Genomic DNA, 12909 nt, shown 5'->3' on the forward strand with positions numbered 1-12909 from the left:
TTCCAACTTCCTCGATGAGGTTCTCCCTGGTAAGACCTACCCAGTTCACACTGGAGGCTATTTGAGGAAGCCATTGAAGGTCTGGGCTTATCAATAACAGCCCAACTTAATCCTCCGGTTACTAAATGTACAGATATGGAAACTCAGGTCCTAGCATTGGAATCTTCTAAAACTAACATTGATATCCAGATAGAATCTACTATATTTAAGGATAATTAAGCATTAAATTATAAGCTGGAAAATATTATTAGAGAGAAAACCTTGAGATTTATAAACTTTCCCAAAAGTTCTACGAAACCACCAAAGAATATGGTGAAAAAATATTTTCTGGAAATATTAAAAATCCCGGCACAAGCTCTCCCTCCTATTGCTAAAGTCAACTATTTACCTCCATTTAAAAGGGAATCTGGTAATATCGTTCAACATCCAGTTACCCTACCAGTAGACTTGGATAATTTGTCTGCTATATTTGAAATGTATGTTAGTGAGGGGATCACTCATGCAACCTTGATTGCCTCTTTTCTGTTAGAACTTGACAGAGGCTGGATTTTACGTCAGTTCTTTCGGCATCATTCTGAGACTTTTTAAAGTTGTAATGTTAGAGTCTTTCCAGATGTGGCTAAACAGACGCAGCGATTTTTGGTTATGAGACCTAGAGTCTTAGAATTGGGTGCATTATTCTTTTTGAAATTTCCCTGCAAATGTTGTATTAAATATAAAGGTGCCACTTATGTATTTTTCCAGCCTGTACAGTTATCTTTGTTTTTGTCTGATAAAGTGCAGCCAGAAGTTCCTTCCAGCTCTGGATTGGGACACGAATCCCTTTGGACAATTAAACCTCCCATTAAATATATATCTATAGATACACATACGCGTACATACACACACATGTATATAGCGATACTATTTTAGAAAGATAATTTCTCATCTTCTTTATGACTTGTGTACCTTTGCCATGGGGAAGACAAGCAAGGGTGCGGCTCTGGCTCTGAAATGGTGACGCTCTGGTTGTTTACACTCTCAGGCAATGTGACTCTTGAAGCAGGTTTGGAGGTCAGTAGAAGTTTTACCAAAATAATTGTTGCAGTAAAGGGTTCTGGCACCGTATGTGTGTTGGCAGCCTGATATATAATAGCTCCTTACTTGTGTTTAAAGCTCTCAGCCCTGCTCTGGAACTGGAATGCAGTGATGCAATAAACCATGTCAGGCCAATGAAACAGAACTGGCATTGCAGGGTCAGCTGCTTCACAGGGGCTGATGATGTCATAAAGGCAAAACAGACCAGTCCCACCCCCATTAGGAGTTAATTAATCACCTTTTTAAACAAAATGCCATTCATATAGGAGTATGATTTATTTTCACTATTTTCTTGGGGTAGGCAAATGGTTACAGAGCTGACTGCTGTTTTCACTCATGAATTATGGAAGCACCCCCCCCCTCATGAGTGATCAGTGAAAATAAAACCTTCACCTACTGAAAAACAATTATGGATGTTATCAGAAGCAGGTATACATTTTGTTAGATCATTATGATTTTAATTATTTATTTATTTAAAAGTGTTTGTATACCGCCTTTACAAATAAAAAATAAATCAAAACAGTTTACAGTTAAAAACATTCATAATCTAATAAAAAAAAAATAAAATAGACAAAACTTCAGCTAGTCTAATATACAACAAAAACAAACACTCTGTTATAAGTAAGTTACAAAAGTGCCACAACTCGCATTGATCTTAAATGAAATTTTACAAGCAAATCATCCCCTGCTAGAGGACCCAGGGTTCCCCCTGGATTGCATGGTGGCTCCACAACACCCAGATGTTGTGGGGCACTCCATGAAGTTAGTAAGTAGCATATTTAAAACAAATCAGAGAAAATATTTGTTTCACTCAACGCACAATTAAGCTCTTGAATTCATTGCCAGAGGATGTGCTAAAGGCAGTTAGAGTGTCTGGGTTTCAAAAAGGTTTGGACAAGTTCCTGAAAGGAAAAGCCCATCAATTGTTATTAACAAGCTAGACTGGGGAAAGTCACTGCTTACCCTGAGCATTAGCAGCATGAGATCTATCTACAATATTGGATCCTGCCAGGTACTTCTGACCTGGATTGACCACTGTTGGAGACATGATGCTGGGCTTGATAGATTCTTGGTCTGACCCAGTATGGCTGTTCTTATGCTCTTATATACCTGTGAATTCCAATAGACAGTGATGCAATTTTGACAGGAATAATTAGACAGACTGGATGGACAAATTGGTCTATTTCTGCTGTCATCTACTGTTAATATGTTACTGTTTATGAATGAAAACATACTGCAAGCTCATGCCATATATGAACAGAACCGACTGAATGCCCTGAAAAGGGTGACAACAGCTTATAAGGAAAGTAGATAATGAATTACAAATATGTGTCCCATTAAAGCAGTAATACTGGCTAAAATATTTGCAGATGGTTCAGTTAATAATAAAAAGATCTATTCAAGTTTTATCTCATTCCTGAGGTAGTATTTATTTTCAGAATTTTGGAGTACACCAGAAGCTGCTGCTGTGCTGATCATCATCAGAACCCTGTGCAGGCCCTGCTCATGCAGGGCATCATTATAGCACCAATAGCCATAGAATAAACTCTAGTAAGGAGACTAAAAAAACCTCCTCCCCAAACAAAACAAAATAGGAAGTGTAAGTAATCACTGAAGGTAACAGCTCTTATTTCTGATGATCTATGAGCAAAGCAAATAAGGCTGAGATGCAAAAGACATTTTTATGCTTTTATTTTTATGAGCCAGTGTTTGTTTGTATATTTATGTTTAATTATTGTGAATGTACTATTGCGAACCACTTAGGTAATATAAGTGGTATATAAAGTTCTAAATAAATAAATAAGAAACTGTAGGGATAGGATGAAGCAATATAGGAACAGAGACAAAGACCAGGCAAACCGGAGTGTAGCTCTTTCGGTCGCCGTAACATGATCCCCATTTGGAAGTTCAATATTTCAGAAGTGTGCGCTTTCTTTTTGAGCTTTGTTTATTCTATCTATTGGAAAAGGAAATGGAACGTTGCATGCATGAACAGAAAGTCACAGCCTTTGTGAATTTGTTTTAGGGAATTCAAATGTAAAAAAAAAAAAAAATTAAAATGGTAGTCATCTACCTCGATTCTGCCTTTTTTCTTCCAGTGCTGTACAAAACTGTAAAAATCAAGTGGAAACAGAAGACCACAAACCTCCTAAACGATAGGAGAAATAAAAGAATGAAAGAACTTTTTTTTTTTTTTGCACAGTTTAGTACCCAGTCATGGCCCTGTGGGTTCAACTTCTTGTAAAGCAAATGAAAATGATCAATGCGCTTGTTTTCTTGAGTCCCACTGCCGCCTGGTTCTGCGCTAAAGGGAAAAGCAGGGACACATCCCTTACCAGCGCCTGGAAATCAGCCGGGCCGCCTCATTTCCAGACGATTCAGGGGTAATAATTTTATATCAGCCCGCATGCATTTGTGAGCTGTTGTACACCTTTCAAAAGAAACTTAAGCACATGGGTTCACTTTGAAAATTATCCCACGAAAAATACCTGTGCAAGGTTACACCTGCTGCTGTGTGTGGGGAAAGGTTTTGGGAGCAAACTGATGCACTTACTTGTCAAAATCAAAAAGCACATGCATAAGTACGCACCCTGCCCAGATTCGCCCCCTCCATAATACCTCCACCAGTGCTATATGCGCATAATTTTATGCTCATATTGGCCCGGTGGGGGCCATTTCTGCAGGTAAATGCACCGTTTTGCTTACAGGAGTCCCTTTGAGAATTACCCTCCCTATGTGCAATGTTTGCTTTTTCTGAGATCAGAATTCTTGAATTATGAGAGTTAAAATAGTGGTTTCTCATCTGAGCAACTCACCTTGTCCTTCTAAGTCATTTATTTATCTTGAGAGAGGGTTGGTTTGAGTTACGGTTCCAGAATGTATTATTGTACTTATTGATGTATTTATATTTTAGGGATATATCCTAGGTTATTTATATATTATTGCATTTTATTGATATACTCAGTATTACTATGTATGTGATTATTGTATTTTATTTTTGTATAAAACACTCTGGGTCGAACTTTCATTTGAGAAAGGTAGTTTATAAGTGTAACATAACATAAGTACTCTCTCTGCTATCTGTGCTCTCCTCCAGAACCTCTAGCCAACTTCAGAGTATTCCCAATTGCCTGTGCTCCCTTCCACAACCTGTAACCAACATACACTCTTAGATGTCTGTGCTCCCTTCTATTACCACCAAACGACATAAGAGCTCCCCATGCTGCCTGTGCTCTCTTCCATGTCTTCCAACCAATGAAAGAGCTCCCCATGCTCCCTGTGCTCCCTTCCATGTCTTCCAACCAATGAAAGAGCTCCCCATGCTGCCTGTGCTCCCTTCCATGTCTTCCAACCAATGAAAGAGCTCTCCATACTCTGTGCTCCACGTTCTCCAACCAATGGAAGAGCTTTCCCAGATGCCTGTGCTCCCTTCTGTAATTAAGAACTGATTGAAAATGCCCCAAGACACCCAGCATCACATCAAGTACTGAAGGGCAGCGTGGCATTCCATGGTCATAGAGAAGCTGGCATGGCAAACAATGGGTAGAGAAAGCTGAGAGAGAGTTTTTAAGTTTTCAAAGTTGAAAAATGTTTTATTAGACTTGCAGTGGTTTTCAGAGAATTTAGGATTTGATGTTCAAAAAGGCTATTAGAAAGCTCACAAAACTCACAATGTCATGGAATTCTTCTGTCTTTTGGAGAAATGGTAGAATTGTAAGCCTTGCTATTGAAAGATGGCATCCAATATGTTTTACTGGTATGAAGATGGCATCTGATATAACATGTTAATGGGATATATCAAAACATGCCCATTTCCTTTTTCTTTCGTAGGAATTCTCCAGATGACTGCAGCATGGGAAAGGGAGGGAAGATGGTCAGCGGCTCGGACAACGTTGGTGTGAACTATGGCAGCTACATGGAGGAGAAACATGTCCCACCTCCAAATATGACAACCAATGAGCGAAGAGTCATTGTTCCAGCAGGTTAGAGAGCCAACAAAAAACTAACAATATTATTATTATTATTATTATCATTTGTTTAGTGCATACCACATTTATGCAGCACAGTACAGAGACATATAATCGACAATTCCTACTCCTTGGAGCTTACAATTTAGTCAAGGTGGATACACGAGACATACATCAAAAAACAAATAAGAAGCAATGAGTTAAAACAATGAGGTGAGTTAAAGTGGGATTAATTGATGAAGAGACAACCTTAATTGTGAAAAGCTGCATAGAATGAGGCCTCTTAAAAGTCTATATAAAGAGGTAGGGGTGTGCATTCGTTTTCGACGATTTGGCAATCCGCAACGTATATGTCCCTATTTGTTGTATTCGTGGGGTCCCGAAATGTATGGCGAACCCCCACGAATACAGCCTATCTAACGAATTTACTCCCCACCCTCCTGACCCCCCCAAGACTTACCAAAAGTCCCTGGTGGTCCAACGGGGTCCTGGCGAGATCTCCCTCACTCGGGCTGTCAAAATGGCACTGATAGCCTTTGCCCTCACTATGTCACAGGGGCTACTGGTGCCATTGGTCGGCCCCTGTCACATGGTAGCAGCACTATTCGTTGAGCCATGCTGCTTTTAAAATATGGCTTGACATAGATGTAGGTATGTAGATTGCAGGAGTGAGGAAACCAATATGGCAGGGAGTGGACGGGGCATGGTTTTATTCTTGGAAGGCTCCAATTGTAACACCCAAGATACCGCGGGTATCTAAGATGCTAACACACATCTGTTTTATGTTTCACATCTCTAAGAGCTGGACCTGCTCATGACAGAAAAAAATTCACTACATCAAGAAACTGAATAAGAATATAATATATTAGTTTTCCCACTAACTAGTGGTAGAAATGTGAGAAAACTGTAAGATACATGCTCGATGGATTAAAGATAACATGCAAGTATTTTTGTACTTTCACCACTAGAAGAAAATGTACTAAGCCGCAATAAAGCTATCATACATGAAAAACAATGTTTACCATAAAGTAAATGCTCTTTATCAAATGATATATCCATATTGTGGTGATATCATGTGATATTTGTGATATTGCATGATAGTTTGTTAAAAAAAATATGCCCCTATTGAAATTTGCTCCTGAGCATACATTTGCATGCACACATTTTTCAAATGCATGCAAAGAAACGAAAGCATAGGTAATCCTATGCTAATAAAATAACGCGGCTTGTCAAAGAAAAGGGAAGCTACATTATTTTAATGAAAATTGAGGAGGTGTAGATATTTTGCTATGGGAGCATTGGGACACTGGCATACACCTTGATGCTCCTGCGAAAAAATTTAAAGGGCCACGTGGCCTGAAAAACAACACCCCCCAAAATGAAAAAAAATCCTCCCCGGGGAGGGGTTCTTGGAAGAGCTCCACCCACTCCCCCGCTGCCTCTAGAGGTGGCATAGCAGGCCAAAAAATGGAAAAATATAAAAAATAATTGCATGATCATGCCCCGCCCCTTCCCAAACCCCACCCCTTTCCAAAATGATCCCCACACAGTTCCTTCCCTCTCCCTCAAGGTCTTCACCCTCCCCTTTCATAGCTCAAATCCCTGGTATCTGTTGGCCCCTCTCCCTTACCTCCAGACTCGACTCTTAGGTAAAAATAAGTCATTGGTATTCTAGTGGCCCACCCCTGAACCTCCATACCTTGAGGAGACATCCCTGGTGTCTAGTGGTGTCCTGGAGTGTCCCCTAGGCTCCAGGCCAGGCGGTGCCATTTTCCATAATGGCGCTGACCAGCCTTTGTCTTGGGGACTGAGCATTGGTGTGCGATTATTTTTTAAACCTTCTGGCCCGCTAGGTCGCCTCAGGGGCAGCAGAAGGGGTTGGGAGGGGGAGTTGTTTTTGGGCCGCGTGGCCCTTTAGCATGATGGCAAACCCCAGGTAAAGTGGGGGCCGTCGTTGTGGCATTTTTTCATGTTTCTTGGCGATATTTTTATTTATCGTGGGTTTTCTTTCGTGGTAAAAAAAAAAGTGTCACCACGAAACCACTGCGATATTTACCCCAGGGAGGGGCAAATATCGTCAGAACGGTGCCCTCCTGTGATATATCATCTCTCCCATGGCAAAATATCACGGCACGATAAATTGCCTCCTTACGTTGTTAAGGGTTCACTGCGAATTGTGCTCTTAGGGGGTAATTGTCAAAACCATTTACCCACATAAAACATGGGTTCATACCTGTAAATGGCTCGTTATAAAATTGCCCAGGTTTGTGCGCTTAAAAGTGTGTGGGTGGCCTGGTTTTATGCGCATGAACAGTAGACATTCGGTTGAGGGGGTGGGGATGGACGTGAGATTTACGTGCGTACATCTGATTGTAAAACGTGAGGGGGTAAATTAACCTGCGCGAGTCACGTGCTGCACAGACTGGGTGTCATTTTGAGTGGATGTTTGGATAATTTTCAAAGTGAACTTGGGGCACATAAGTTTGTTTTGAAACTCTGGCATCACTTATATGTGTTTTTTGAAATGCGTAAGTTAGGCGTCTGGTTGTAAAATTACCCTCTTACAGGGCGTCTTTCCGAGCGGATTTTAAAAGCTAGCCGAGTACGCGCGTTAGCGCCTGCTGCACGCACAAGTAAAAAGTTTGCAAAAGGGGGTGGGGGGGGGGGGGTGAGAAGGCATGGGTTTGGGCCTGGCCAAGAAACGTGCACGTGAATACATGCGCATCCTCACGTGCGCCGGGGTCCCCGTCTCGTAAATGTACTTCTTCTGTGAATGGCGTGTAAGTATTAAAGCAAAAAGGTCTAGGCTAGTCAGTGGGGTTTTAAGGGTCGGGGCTAACAGGGTGAAAGGGAGGCTACTAAACTTGGGATGGTTAGAAGTTCGATCCCTTATCATGGTGAACTGGAAAAACCAGCTATGGCGTTGGCGCACGTTCCTTCTAAAATTCTCCCAGTTACAGGGTGGAAGTGGCACTTGCGTGCTCATGCGCCCGTACAGCCTATTTTATAATGTACCCGCATATACGCCCGTATGATATACAATGGCCGCGGCCCTGGATGTGGGTCGACGGATGCACGCACTTGTGTGTCCGTGCGCCAGTATTAAAGTTACCATTCCTCTGCATAGATAGGGACCTTCATTTTCGCTTTTTTTATTGTTCGTTATTTTTCCCGGGAATATATCAGGGCTTATTATGACAAGAACAAAAAGCAAGAGAAAATCATTTGAAAAAAATTGACTCATTATTTTTCCGGGTAAATATGGGAGCTTTATTTTGGTGGACAGAAGCCAGGACCATAAAACAATATTAAGCAGATTCTCCCACCCACCTGCTCAGCAGCATCCCCATCTCTACCCCCATCCCCTGCCTAGCATATTCCTCTCCCCCCTCCCTGCACAGCAATAGCATTCATCCTTGCTGGTGATGGATCCAGGTTTTTCCTCTTTCTTTCAGCCACATGCTTACTCCCAAGCTCTGCAGCCCTCCACTTCGGCTTTTGTCCAGGGCCAGGAAGTACTTCTGGTGGACAGGGCCTGCTTCAAACGCATTTGCAGCACCGGACAGCAGGTAGTTTGACTGCTTAGGGGGGGGGGGGGGGGGGGGGGGTGAGGAGGTGAAGTTTAAAACAAGGCATGCGCTTTGGAGCTCCTGAAATGCTGAGCTCTGGAGCAGCTTTTAATCATCCTAAAATTAAGGTGAATATCGGTTAAAACTATTGTCACCGATGGAAAAATCCAGGAATTTATGGGTAAAAATCGGTTTAAGCTGAAATAGACAAAAAAAAAACCATAGTGGTGATTTAGTAATATTTCCATTAACATCACCTATATTGCTCAGCCAATTTGTTTTGTTTTTTTTTGCTATAACAGGGCTAACCAGTTTGGCTCCATTGTAATATACTGGGAGTAAAAGGGACATCCTGTTTGTTTATCCTATCAGGAAATTCACTGTCACAAATCTCCACTGTCTAACGTGTGCTGTCAGTGAGCACTAGCTGCATGCCAGCTCTAATCCTAGCTTGAATGGGTCTGTTCCAGCTTGGGTTTTTGTCTAGGACTCGGGATGCGCAGTCTTTTGAAACAAAACAAAGCAAACCCTTACTCCCCCACATTTTGAAATAGTGCATGCTAGTTCAAAAAATGAAACAAAAATAAAATTAAAAGAATAAAACTATACAAACTCCCCGCCCCCCGAAAAAAAATTTGTGGCTCCAGCACCCCTAGTTTGGACTCCCTAGTTGACTCTCACCGGGCTGAAATTAAAACCCTAATTTTTATAGTCATATTAGGTTTGCCAGAACCTGTTCAGTTCAGATTGTTTAAGGTGGCTCAGCTTTCCAGTAGATTATGGCATGCAGCGGTGGGATGAATAGTCCCACAGGCATCCACGGTTAAGAATTGCTAGGTGCTTGTTTTTATTTCCAGAGATCAATATTGAAAGATTAAGAGAAAATCTAGGACATTAGTCTTTAATGAGGGCAATTTTCAACGCCCCTACCTAGGTGCAGAGTCTACTGGCACTAACCTTGCACCTCATTTTCAAAGGGAAAGCCTGTGCCTGCTTTCCCTTTGAATATTGGCATGGGTCCAAGGTACCTGGGGAGTTTCTGTTCCTGCTTTTTTTGTGGAGGTGAAATTTCAGTGGAAAATAATACGCAGACATTTGAAAAGGCAATCTAGGTGCATAATTTTTTGACCCCGCCCAGAACACATTCCAAGGGTCGTCTCCGTCAAATGCCGCTTAAACGTACGCATATTGGGGTAGATTTTCAAAGGGTTACACGCGTAAGATACGTGCGTGCAAGCCACGGGTTGTGCGTATGTCTCGGGGCTTCGAAAAAGGGGCATTCGGGGGGCGGGGCCGAGGCCTCCTCCGTTGCGGCCCTGCTGAGGGATGGCGCGCCGGCAGCCAGCCAGCGCGCGCAAGTTAGGCCTGCCCGGAGGCAGGCCTAACTTCGACGATAAAGGTCAGGGGGGGGGGTTAGATAGGGCTGGGGGGTGGGTTAGGTAGGGGAAGGGAGGGGAAGGTGGGGGGAGGCGGTAGGAAAGTTCCCTCCGAGGCCGCTCCGAATCGGAGCGGCCTCGGAGGAAACGGAGGAAGGCTATGCGGCTCGGTGCACGCAAGTTGCATAATTGTGCACCCCCTTGCGCGTGCTGACCCTGGATTTTATAACATGCACGCGGCTGCCCGCGCATGTTATAAAATCGGGCGTAGATTTGTTCGCGCCAGGTTGGGTGAACAAATCTACGCCTGGGCGTATGTCTGAAAATCTACCCCATAGTGAAGCCATGCACTTGCTTTTAGCCAACTGGAGAGGAGGAGGCTCAGCTTTCAGTCACTTTACCCAAGTAAATCGCTATTTACCTGCATAAATGCATTTCAATATTGCCCCCTCACTATGGGGTACATTTTTAAAAGGTGTGCACGTGTGTCCATGTGCGCGCGGTTCCTGGCACGCACACATGGACGCAATCATTTTATAACATGCGTGCATTGGCGCACGCATGTTATAAAATGCGATGTCCACGCACCCATAAGCGCCAGATTTTAACATCTGCGCACGCATGTTCAGGCAGCCTGCGGCTCGTGTGTGCGGGGGGGGGGGGTATTTCTTAATTTATGTGCGGTGATGTGATTTCGGTTTTTCCCAGTTGCTCCGATAAAGGAGCGGACTGGGAGGGAACTTCCCTAACCCTAACCCTATCTTTCCTCCCTCTTCCCCTCTCCTCCGCAACCTACATGGCATTTGCATGTGATGAGCGCTATTAGCTATGCGCCGGTATGGATGCGCGTTTTGGATGCGCTAATCCCGATATTGCATTTGGCGAATGTCTAGCACGTCCAAAATGTGCATCCAACCGCGAGTTTAGCGGCGCGCTGAGCTCAGCGCCCGATATTGCATCGGCCCCAAAGCTTGCACCAAAGCAGCCCCTGAATGCATGCTTCAGGTCCTGACGTATGGGGAGAGGGATCAGGAGCTGTGGAAATAGGTGCAGAAGAGAGAGAGAGACAGCATGGCAAGGAGGGGAGTATATGGTTTATTTTTATATATCTAAAATGTATCATGTTGGGGTAGGGAAGCCCCCCTCATCGCAAACAAGCTCATTTTCTCTTCATATTTTGTTTTCCTTATAATACCCTAACTATCCCCAATTTTTTTTATTATAATACTTAATGTACCTCTGGAGCAGAAGTATCTTTTGTGCGCTGGCTGGCTGCCGGCGAGTGCGTCCCCAGCACGGCGTCTAATAGTGCTGTCCTGCTCCTCCCCTTCCCCGCCCCTTTGTTGAGGCCCGGCACTTCGATGCATAGCAGGGGATATGCACATGGCCGAGCCCCTTAGAAAATGCTTGCAGCTCGCGCATGGCCCCGCCCACGTGCGGAATCCCCGACTTTTTGTGCGCGCAAGGCTTTTAAAATTGGCCCACATGTGGAGGAAAATGCGTGCCCTTCAAAAGCAGTCATTGCAGACTTCTTTTAAAAGAACTCCCCTGTTTGATTTTGCTGTGTACGCCATTCCTGTGAGCTCATTACTCTTTTGTAAATGCATTTTCCTGGGAGGGGATACTCCAGTTCAGGTCGCCCTCAAAAAGCGGCAGAGGCGCCCTTTATTGGCAGCATTGCATATCAAACCTGGGAATTTTCAGTGAATGGGAAAACTATCAGGCTCCTAACAGTAAGGGGATAAAAAGGGGCTTTCACTAACCTTGAACTTGGGGCCTGACGGCCAGTGACTTGGGCACCGTGGAGTTCAGCAGATGTAACTGAAAGAGTTCCCCACCCCTGCCGAACTAGATTGGTCCTTAAAGCCACATACGGAGCTGCTAAGAATAAGAAAGCTGTTTGCCGTCACTGAGGACTGGGAACTGAGCGGGAGGAGCTGGGAGTGAGAGACCTGGAAGTAAGTGCCCTATGCAGGGCCTGAAGGCAGAGAGAAAGCCCGTACAGCCTGATAAATCTGTTGAGTGGGAATAAAGCTCTGAGTTGAACTGCTGAAGGAAACCTCTGGAATATTTTCACAAAACAGTTGAGATCTTGCTGTAGGCACAGAGTGAAAGAAAATCTTTTGTAAATAGTTTCTTTGAAACATATCTAAGATTTGAAAAAAAAATACAGTATCTCCAAGAGATATTGTACAGAAAACAATAAACGAATGTATTGTTCAACGAGAAACTCAGGTGCAGCCATAGCTAGTGTGACCCTATGTCCTTTACTCCCCATAAACTCCTTGTATACCCTCTAGGAACCTATAGATGATTTAAGTATGTTTGGGACAGGTCCAGCCAATCGGAGACTGTGGGCGGTAACCTGGGCAGCTGGGAGACGTATCCTATTGGTTAGAGGTTGGAAAAGGGCCCACCACAGTTGGGAGAGCTCTTCTATTGGTTATCGGCTGTGAAAGGGGGCGCATGTCCTTTGGGAGAGCTTTTCTGTTGGTTAGAGAGTATGCAAGGGGGGCGCTTGTAGCTTGGCCAGCATTGGTTACGCATGCCTGCGCATTTCCGCCTCCCCCACGCACACAAAATGGAAAACTGGAGCTCCAAGAAACTCAACAGCAAAACATATTTTTTGTTGACATGCGAGCTCGCAAAGCCGGAGCAGGTTCTGAATATGGTATCACATCCCATCTGCAGCTGTGGTCTGTCGAGCTGTATAAGTAAAACCATTTTCTGCCAACGTGTTTTCACTTGATGATTTACTATTATGAGCAATCCTAACGAGCTGTTGCTTAATCCAGTTTTCAGTTGCTCAGCTGGAGCCCTAGAGGAGTCGGTGTGGCCAAATTCTTGCAAGTTATAGTTTGTGTCAGTTATATCTGAAAACCACAAAACCCAGGCATGTTGGCATTTCACAACCTGCGC

The 12909-nt window shown here is 43.7% G+C and overlaps 1 protein-coding gene across 12 annotated transcripts in view; it reads left to right on the top strand.

Annotated features, from left to right (window-relative positions):
* ERG (ETS transcription factor ERG) overlaps positions 1-12909 on the top strand; it is a 368978-nt gene that overhangs the window by 305654 nt on the left and 50415 nt on the right. For all 12 annotated transcript variants that reach the window (XM_029603434.1, XM_029603439.1, XM_029603440.1 and 9 more), the window contains one exon: positions 4909-5060. In XM_029603434.1, coding sequence (XP_029459294.1) covers positions 4909-5060 — 152 coding nt within the window. The remainder of the gene's footprint in view (positions 1-4908; positions 5061-12909) is intronic.

This window comes from Rhinatrema bivittatum, chromosome 5 (genome assembly GCF_901001135.1).
Source record: "Rhinatrema bivittatum chromosome 5, aRhiBiv1.1, whole genome shotgun sequence".
NCBI classification, from domain to species: domain Eukaryota; kingdom Metazoa; phylum Chordata; class Amphibia; order Gymnophiona; family Rhinatrematidae; genus Rhinatrema; species Rhinatrema bivittatum.